The following is a 9,785-nucleotide window of genomic DNA, read 5'->3' as shown; positions in this document are numbered from 1 at the left end:
TATAATTGTTATAACGTGACGTTTGTTGACTTGTCTCTCGTTGACGTTTGTCGATGGCGCTCTCTATTGTTTTCGCTTTGAGTTACGGGGATACGCGGTAAGGAGATGGCGCTCCTGGCGGGCGTGTCGTGAACCTTCCAGCAGGTAGATTCGCCCGCCAAATTTAAAATTTGGGAGATGCTAAGCGAAAACCGTTTAGTTTTAAGACTATTTGAACATCGAATAGTCATTCTACCCATTCAAGTAGATATTTGATGGCTTTTGACCGTGCTTAAGGAGAGATTATAATATAAAATCGTATCTGAAGTATGATGTCAATGAATCTAATGGATCCTAATGAATCGTAGAAAAGCTAAGATTTTTACGGATCGCCATCTTTGACAGGAGACTTAGTTAATCAATTACATATTTAATTGAAGATGCCTCATAAAATCAACAAGTCGAGTCCGAATATATGAATTCACCACATATCGCGAAGACATTTACAATGAAGTTCAATGGTTTGAATAAAAATTTCATAACTATTATCCTGTGATCAAAATTCCAATCAAACTTTATGATTTTGTAAAATTGGCAGTATTTTTCTAAATATTCCAGTAAAAGTGTCTATGCCGGCGCGAAGCGCCGGCTCGAGCGAGAAAGTCCCGTGCGGTCCCCGCACCAATCCGCTAAGCGGATGGGGGGGCGAAGCCCCCCAAATGCCGGCGCGTTTTTTCTTAGGATAGTTTTTCTTTTTGTTGTATAAGAAACACTACCTATGCTGATGGACTTAGGTATTCTTACATCCTCATGATTTTCCATTTGATGAAAAGAAAAAAAATTGATTAAATCAGAATTTGTGCAAGTTTTCAAAGTTAATTTTTTTTTAAAAATATCTTGAAGTCCTGAATACACTCAATCCGCAATTTATGTACCTAATGAAAATGACCTAATAGTAGTACTTCACTAGAGCGCTTAACATTCTTTTCCATTGAAGTTTGTCACTGAAAATAAGTTAGATTGAGAGTTGTAATCAATTTCTGTGATTTATTGGCTAAACGCACATGGAAAAATTATTTCGTAGTAAAACTTTCACCGAGAAGAAAATTATGAACATTTGGTACTGAGAAAGAAAGAAAAAAAAAAAAATACCAAGCCCATCATTACTTTAAAGACTAGCTTGAAATGGATAAAGTCTCCAAATGAGAATGACATACATAATAAATATGAGGGGGAATAATTTAGGGCTCAAGAAACCTCAACGATTTAGCGATACTTTCTCCAAGAGTAAAGAAATTGAAAATGCAAAAAAATATAATAAAAGATCTCTTCAAGAGGTCATGAGTCATTTTTGTTCGAAACATTTTTTTTTCTTTTTTTAATGTATTTTTCGAAGGAAATACACTATTTTTTTTCTTGATCAAACACTTGTTTTTTCCAAAACAGTTATTTACTGTCCTTAAAGTACGCTTTTCTCAAGATGTACTTACTTACTTACTGGATGGATTTTCAAAAAAAATGTCAAGGGAGCAATTAATGAAGAAGATAAAAGCTTTTATTTGAGGAAATCATTATTTTAGCCGTCGAGTTATGGCCAGTTACTGTTGAAGATGAGGACCTCACAATCTTTTCCGCTGCCTTTTAAATTATCTGATTATTTTCAAATGGTCCCGTTTTTGCCGCGATACTTTCAACCAATCAGAGCACTCGTCATGATTTGTCGAACGGCGAATGAGATTTCCTGCTAGGCAACATCGACGAATGAAATCCAACTTGTCTTGAAATCTTTGGTCGTCGTCGTACCTACTCACAGCGTAATCTGTAATCTTTGGTAATGTTTTTGTTAATTGTTATCATATATTCAAAAGCGCGCTCAAAGTTCGTTACAGCGTCCGCGGATTATGGTTTCCTTTTTCTCATGTAAAAATTTGTGATAACATTCCCTCTCGTGTGTTTTCCTCCTAATCTAAACCATTCGTTTCAGTTAATTTTGGAGCTCACCTTTGCACCGTAAGAACCTTATTTTATTTCAGTAATTCTAATCTGTCTGAAGGCCTTTGAGCAATGACTTTTCTTGCAGCATTTCCCATGCGGCTTGAGATCATAAGATAGATGATAGATTTCTTTCATAGATACCCTATTAGATTTCACGTAAGATCAAAACGTCTAAACTTAGAAAGCCTTGCTCAAGTATCCATCCAACTATATCTCATATATCGTCACCTTCCAGGCAAGTATCACAAGCGCCATGCGACGTTTAAAAATTTCCGCCGCCATTTTATTTTTTTACTAAGAAATTGTTGGTTGAATCTGTTTGGAAATTTCACTAAATTTTATCGGCAGCACAAAGAAAATTCGGTGAAATTTTCGGACAGCTTCGTTGAACAATTTCTCTGTAAAAAAATAAAATGGCGGCGGAAATCTTTAAACGTTGCATGGCGCTTGTGATACTTTGCCCGGAAGGTGACGATATGTTGTTGGTCGGAGCTCAGAAATGGAACGTCTGAGAATCTAACCCTAATAGTCTGTACTCAAATCTACGAAGACAGTTCAATCAACTGGATCGTTCCTGTAGCTAAGGAAGGCTCTTTCCAAGATTAATAGCTTTATCGCCTCTTATATACTCTAAGCTGTATCAGTGCTACTTAATCATTTCCATGTTCAACCTAAAATCGTACCTCCACAGCAGTAGCTACTAGCTTTAGGTGCAAGAGAACTTTATACCCTCCTCTTTGGAGCATGGCACTGTTCAGCTGTTCAGAGCTTTAGATTTATGTAAGGATCTTCATATATTCATTTTTACTTCAATATGTAGGTAACAGTTTGTACAAAGTTCAGGAATATAGAAGTACCGAACAAACGGTTTTGCATAACAATCTTGATTTCATGCCTCTCGGTAACTTGCTCAAAATTTGCCAACATTCCGCCATCTCCCTTGTAATTAGAGTACATGAATATGCACCTATATATGACTGATTTTAAAAGATAAAACAGCTGTACTCTGGTTTTGGTTCGTTTAAAGAATGCATTCAGGAAACATTTTCATCCTGGGATTTAAATACTATACTCACTGACTATTAACTAATATACTTTAACATTAAGCTCTCTTAACTTTGACCAGCTGTATTCTAAGTATTCCCAATTCTTTGTAACATAAGTATAATAAGAATGTATCTTTTATCTCTGTTTTGTAAGATGGCGAAACTTCTTTTTTTTTTCGCTGGTCTCAAAGTCTTCATCAGCAGGTTTTTAAATTCTACTTTGAATATGAATTGTTCAGCCCACATAATGAATATCACTATGTGATGAATGATGATTTCTCCTCTTACTTCCTGACCAACTTAACCCAGTTCCCTAGAGTTCAAGAGGCATGCTCTATTTTCATGCAGTTTTAGCTTTTTTTTGGCGCACTAATCTTGAAGATGTTCAAAGGTTTCAAAAAGATTTCCTGTAGTATCTTGCAGGAGCAGTCTCTAGAGATAAGCGTAAGTATAGCTGGATATCTCCACTGTGCTCAAAATAGACTTGTGAGAACTTTGACAGCTTCTTGTAATTTGAAGATGACCCTGTAAAATTGGACCTGCTCCAAAAATTTTATGCAAAATAATTTCTTGGAAGAGGATCAAATTTTTTCATTCATGCGGCTCAGTTGTAAGTCAGAGTGTGGAAAAGAGTCTCATCATGTGTTACTTGAATAAAGTCAAAGTGCAAAATTTTTCTGAACATATTTTCCTTGCCCAATAATTTGATCCAAATGTTTTTTTCTTCTTTTCTTCCATAGCAATTCTGATTGATCAGCGCTAATTTTGAACCAGTTACGCACGTATTGATCTCCATCATAATATTTTTAAAATAACTTAGCAGGTGCTTTTTTGTTTTGTTTTTGCAGTATAATGAAGACTACCAACAAAGCTGAGCAATCTACATCAACAGCCAAGGTGAGATACAAATTTTTGCTTCCTTGAATAACTCACGAGGACAATTCGTTTAGGTCCATAAATGCGGAAACTCTCAGTATTTCTTCCAATTGTTTTTTGGCAGCACAGAATTTGATGATATACCTAATTGAATGGTTTTCTCCAAACTCCGCCCAAGTCCATTCTGCCATGCCTAATTTCCCCCCATTCATCATGTTTTTAGTCAGAAACAAAAGGACAAAATGTCTTGAAATGTAAAAGAATTTCGGTTAATTACAACAGGAAACTAGGATTTTGTCGGTTGTCTGATTTTTTAAGACCACCATCACATCACTGTGCACCTTAGACCAAGCTGTATAGTTTCTCTTGAGATACACTTTCTTTAAGCAGTTTTCTGCACCATAAATAACTGTGCTAATGCCTAGTGCCTCTTTTTTTCAAATGATTGAAGTGTCAAAAAACCGATGTCACATGTTTCCAAATGATCAACAGATTCCTAAATAGAGAATTTGCAGGTGTCTGAAATTTGATGAATTTCGTGTTGAAGTGGAAACTACTGAGTGAACTGAACATGAGGATACCTTCATGAATTGAACGATTATTGGAGAGGATATGACAAAATTATCTAATCTGCTAAAATACATGTGGTTAAATGGGAAATGCCGCCAGATGACGTCACTAGGCGGTGCATTTTCTCACTTTTAAATCTATCTTTATACTATTTCCCATATCAGGAAGAAGTTAAAAATAATACTGTGAAATCAGCTCTTATAGCACTTCCAGATGAAGCAATAAAAAATTTGCATTCAAATTATCCATTGAATAATTTCTGCATAACTGAACCAAGAAGCATGCACTCACAAGACGTCAAGGCTGAATGTTGAATGGTTTCCCATCAATGTAAAGAAGAAAACTCAAGAGGGGATTAAGCAGTAATACTTTCAAGATGATTCTAGTCAAGGCTGTACAAATCCCCCTTTTTAACACCATTACTGATTTAATTAGTACAGACGCTGGAAACTCAAAACAAGCCAGGATTCAATTTACTCACACACCTAACAGTAATAAAAAAAAGAGGGCAATATTTTCTTGATGCTTACTTACTTACTATTTGAATACTATTGAATGCAATTTTTGAATTATGTCTTAGACTTCTTATCTTGAAATCCCTTTTCCCTGTTGAGGTCGGGCCACAGAGCGGCCAGGGGGGGGACTACCTAAGATCATAATAATATCATTTCAGTACTGTGATGCAAATTCCTCTTTTTCAGAAAGCCCCAGTGAAAGGTTTTCGGAAACTGCTTCAACCTTTGCAAGTGTCGGCAACAGACAAAGAAAATTTGGTCGGTGCAGGTCGATCCGCTCCCCTTAAGTAAGTTACACAAGCTAATTTTCTTCTACTTTCTAGTTATTTCTGTGATCGTTTTTATTATTTTTAGAGGAACTGGGAATTGTCCTGCAAAATAACAAGTGCTCTGGCATGAAAGTTTGAGAGCCACTAGCTCATGACAAAATGTCAATCTTTTCATCTATTAAGTTGGAGATTTTCGTTGCTTCTAAAAGCCTGTCAAATATTACAAACAACGCACCTAATAAAGATAGTCCAACATAGCCATGTTTTTGAAAGTGCTTTTTAAAATTTGTATGCAGTATACCTGATTGATGCAATATGTTTTGTTTCTTTCACAACAGGGACGTTCTGGAAAAGCCTGGCTCTAAACAGAAGGAAACCAGAGAGATTGAAAAGCCTGCCAAAACAACCATCACAATTGATAAACCCGTCAAATCTGCTATCACAATTGAAGATTTGACCTCAGGTAAAGTCTTAAACGTTGATGATACCTACATTATTACAACAGCAATAAGAGGTAGTCTGTTTTGACGTATTGATATCCATTAGCCAAAAAGCTACTTCTGAATGTCGGAAAAAACTGGAAGGCTCCTTACAATATATTGAAAACCTACTTGAAAAAGTTATTTTTAAAAGCTGTAGGTAATCACTGATTGTTTTTTTTTTATTATTTTTATTGTTTTTTTTTTTTTGTTTTTTTTTTGGAGATTAAATTGCCCTCCAATGAACTTTCCAACATTGAATGAGCTTTACCAACCATTTTTTTAAGAAAATCGTCCATTTGTCTTTCCTTGAAGTCTCAAGTCTGATCTCCTGTGAAAGCGTGAAATTCAATAATTCATGATATTCCTCTGTGGATAAAGCAATGAAATTCGTTTAGTACATGCTTTGACTCCAGCAGACTTCGGTTTCATGCTGTGGGAGACGTTTAAATCGATGGACAAAAAGCTCACTTACCTTTGAGTTTCTTAGCTTATGAATTAAAGTTCCAAATTCATCATGTATTGAAATAGAGAAATACAAAGATATGGACTACTTCCCATGATTTGAAACTTTTTAAAGCCTTTCCAAATTTCTACAAAATTTTCGCCAAAGTCTAATTTTCCGAAAATTTCTGCCAAAATTTCACCATTAGATAGCTTGAAGAAAGAGGTTTATCACTCTTTTGAAAATTTCTTCTAATGATTAGCCTTACACACGCCACATAGATTCAGCAGGATTGTCCAGATTACGATTTTGAGTTTTTTTAAGTTTCTGAAGTTTCTGCACCCTTGACAGGAGGTTGGATGTAACCAGCCCTTAAAAAATAATTCAGAATCTTAGTAGTGTTTCCGAATGCCTATATCAATCTTATCCATCTGTCATTTCAGATACTCCTAGTGCGAACTACTGGGAACTGAAGTGCAAGCAGCTCACCAAATCTTTAGAAGAAACACTGACTGAAAACAGAGTCCTGCACGAACGGATCAAACTTTTAGAGGAAGAAAATGAGTTGTGCAAGCAACAGTTGTACGAAACTGCTGAAATCGTCACTTGCCTAACTGTAAGACAAAGTTTTTTTTTACCTTTTCTAACGTAACTCTGATATTATTTTGACAACGTAGTCTTATTTTGCACCCGTATTCCTGAATGAGGGGCAGACGAGTTCGTGGTTGATTGGCTGAAATGTGTATGGTATTTAAGTGTGGTTGAATTGACTCCTTATCAATAGTTAATTTCAAAACACTTGTATTTTAATTTGCGCCATGGCAGACTCATATATCACATTTTATTTTTTTCAATAGAAAACTAATGAGCGTCACTTCTTGGAATTTTTATTGGTTTTTCTTCAATCTGCACAGTATATTTTTTAAAAATTTCAAATTATGACTTTCACTTTTTTCATTCCATTTTTTTCCGAAGGGGAGGGGGTCTGACAACAACCACAGCAGCAGAGATTTTTAACCTTTACAATAGAAGTATAAGGGTGGCCACAGTCAAGGGACCCTCAGAGTCAGAAAACATACATGGGTCAAAAAATGGTGGTTAAAAGAACCAAAAGTCAGTGAAATTATGTATTGTATTTACAAAAAAAAAAAAAAACCAAATTTGTACATGTCATGTTTGATAGCTTCAACTTTTCTTCCAGCCGAATCGGAGAATCATTTCTTACCATTTTCCAAACTTTCCTAAAAAATGCCCCTCTTACCTATCGGCAGGTGTCTCACCTCTACCGTTTCTATTTTCTTCATGAATATCTTTTGTTTGAACCCATTCACCTCCTCTGTTTTCAGGAAATCATCAACGAACCGAATGACCAACGACCAGAAAGTGATCAGATGAACTGAATTTACCTTTCTAAAATGTTAGACTCATTTGTATTCATGAACGGCAATCTTTATCTTGTAGCAAGATTTTGTTTTTGTTTCTCATTATGTATGCTCATTTACTTTTATACAGGAAACATCATTTTTAAGAAATTGTGTTTTGAAAGGTTTTTTTTCTCGCCCATGTTCTCTGCCAATACGGAATTCTCTTATATCACTTTTGAGGTTTCAAAGCTTCTGTAGACTTTTCCTCTTCTTATGTACAAAAATGTAGAATTACCAGTAAAATGCAAAACCTCCATGTCACCTAAGCATCATCTTTTCCTCGATCTCTCACTTTTTTTTATTTGCGTACAAAACTGGCATATTGTTTTGAGTTCTCTCTTATTTCTGGTCAATCCTCCTATACAGTGGTAGAGACTTCTTTTCAAAGGGCGGCTTGTTATGTTTTTGTAAGAAACTATGTTCAGCAGACTCAGATCTACCCTCAAATCAAGTGATCTTTGTTGCTTCCTTCGAGCTGATGAAGCAGAAAGTTTTAATTTTCTTGATTTGTTCTATCAGTGTTCGAACATCTCCTGGGCTTGATTCCTCTAATATTTCAATCCTTCTATACCAAGTCAAGAAATTTCAAAACATAATTGTGAAGGGCTCCAGAAGGAGGGCTAGCAATGATTCAGGTAAGCTTTTTTCTCCAAGAAGCAGCTATCTGGTCAAGCAGCAAAGACGCTGAGAACATAGCTACTTGCTTGTCTAGATAAGAATTAGAGAAACGAACTTGTCTTTGTTTTAGGGGCTTTCCCTCCGGAATCCTCCTCAATTCATCGTTTTCTGCTTGAAGGAACAAATCTTGTTGGCGCTATTTTAGTGTTTATACGAATTTTTTTTCCCCCCTCTCCAGTGGCTAACCATTTAACCACGAGTTTATCTGAAAATTTCAGCCTTTTTTTTTTTTTTTTTTTTTGCAAGTGTAAGAAATAATCAAAGGAAAGGTCAGGTAAATTCATGTGATGGTTCTCCTGTAAAAAAATAAACTAAAAATTCTAAATTAGTGCAATTGAAATACGCATATGTTCCTTTGTGCAGGAGACAGCATATTGCAGTCAACTTTTGCTGGGGGTCGACCTGAGTCCTTTTAATGGAGATTGAAAAATCTTAAACTCCTTAAGTGAGCTTTTAGGTAACTCTTAATGTGTGCATTTGTTCTGTAAGCACATCTCTGTAAAATCATTTAAAGTTTTCACCTCCTAAAATAATTGTAATTCCCATCTGTGTGAGATATAAGTATTTTTAGAGTTCAGAAGACATGGCCTAAGGATATTTTAAATAGAACTAGTTTTTTAATAATTGTTGAAGTTTTAAATTTTTTTAATCGATTTAGCTTTTAACTTCTTTTTACTTTTTTACTGACTTCTTTCATCACTGCTCATTGAATTAGTATGTATGTGTGAATACTTTGTATACTGAGCTCAAGATGATAATAATCTTAATTTGTAAAGTTAATTTTTTTCTCGTAATAATACTAATTGTAAGCTAGCTTATATCGTTAAAACAAAGTCATATGTATCTCTAGTTTCTCGCTTTGTTGGTAAAAATTCAAAGGTACAACATTGAGCAAGTTTACCATTATGTAGTTATAAATGACCAAAGCTTTGTAAGTTAAACAGTAGCCAACTCAACCAGTTCGCCTGAAGCCATTCATTTATTCCTCAGGGCCTGCATATATTGAGGTGCAAAGTGCGCAATGTTGCTATTTTGGAAATTACCTCCCTAAATTTTGTTTCTTCTTTTGTGGCAACAAATAAAATGGCTGTAAAACCCATGGCAATGCTGAAACTTATACTAATGATAAAATCTGTTTGTCATGGAGTTAAAATCTACCTACAATTTGATGGACAAGTGACAATTTTCTTTCTTTGATTTTAAGCTATGTTCTAGCTATCAATCGATGAGGGAATGTCACCAAATTTTTGGAACTAATGAAAGCTCAATATGTACATCAAATCTTTTCTTACAACATAATACACCATCATTCATTGCTTGAATTCCTGGATTAATTTTTTTTGTCAATTTCATTAAAGCGATAACTTCTGAATGTTCTGTTTTTTCCTTGAGACAACTTGTGAGAAATTTGTTTCATAATTTTAACTCTAATTCTTTTTGTTCTGTGCTCCTGTCAATAAAACTACAGTAATTTTTCAAGTTATAAGAAATATTGACCGGTTTTTTTTC

The 9,785-nt window shown here is 35.0% G+C and overlaps 1 protein-coding gene across 1 annotated transcript; it reads left to right on the top strand.

Moving 5' to 3' along the window:
- The first annotated feature begins 1,816 nt into the window (after window positions 1-1,816).
- geminin (geminin DNA replication inhibitor) lies at window positions 1,817-9,766 on the top strand. The gene is made up of 6 exons (XM_072303123.1): window positions 1,817-1,989; window positions 3,869-3,917; window positions 5,168-5,268; window positions 5,589-5,713; window positions 6,618-6,790; window positions 7,521-9,766. Exons 2-6 carry the CDS (start codon window positions 3,873-3,875, stop codon window positions 7,572-7,574), a joined length of 498 nt encoding a protein of 165 aa, XP_072159224.1. The 5' UTR covers window positions 1,817-1,989; window positions 3,869-3,872; the 3' UTR covers window positions 7,575-9,766.
- Window positions 9,767-9,785: the final 19 nt, after the last annotated feature.

This window comes from Bemisia tabaci, chromosome 8 (genome assembly GCF_918797505.1).
Source record: "Bemisia tabaci chromosome 8, PGI_BMITA_v3".
Classification (NCBI taxonomy): domain Eukaryota; kingdom Metazoa; phylum Arthropoda; class Insecta; order Hemiptera; family Aleyrodidae; genus Bemisia; species Bemisia tabaci.
The sequence above is the reverse complement of the archived record's forward strand: the minus strand, read 5'-3'. Positions and strand labels throughout refer to the sequence as shown.

What these genes read in the sequence shown, in the direction of transcription:
- geminin (XM_072303123.1), top strand. Translation starts at nt 3,873, where the DNA reads ATGAAGACTACCAACAAAGCTGAGCAATCTACATCAACAGCCAAG. An exon ending in AATCTACATCAACAGCCAAG is followed by an intron (nt 3,918 to 5,167) that starts GTGAGATACAAA and finishes CCTCTTTTTCAG; the next exon opens with AAAGCCCCAGTGAAAGGTTT. An exon ending in AAATCGTCACTTGCCTAACT is followed by an intron (nt 6,791 to 7,520) that starts GTAAGACAAAGT and finishes CTCTGTTTTCAG; the next exon opens with GAAATCATCAACGAACCGAA.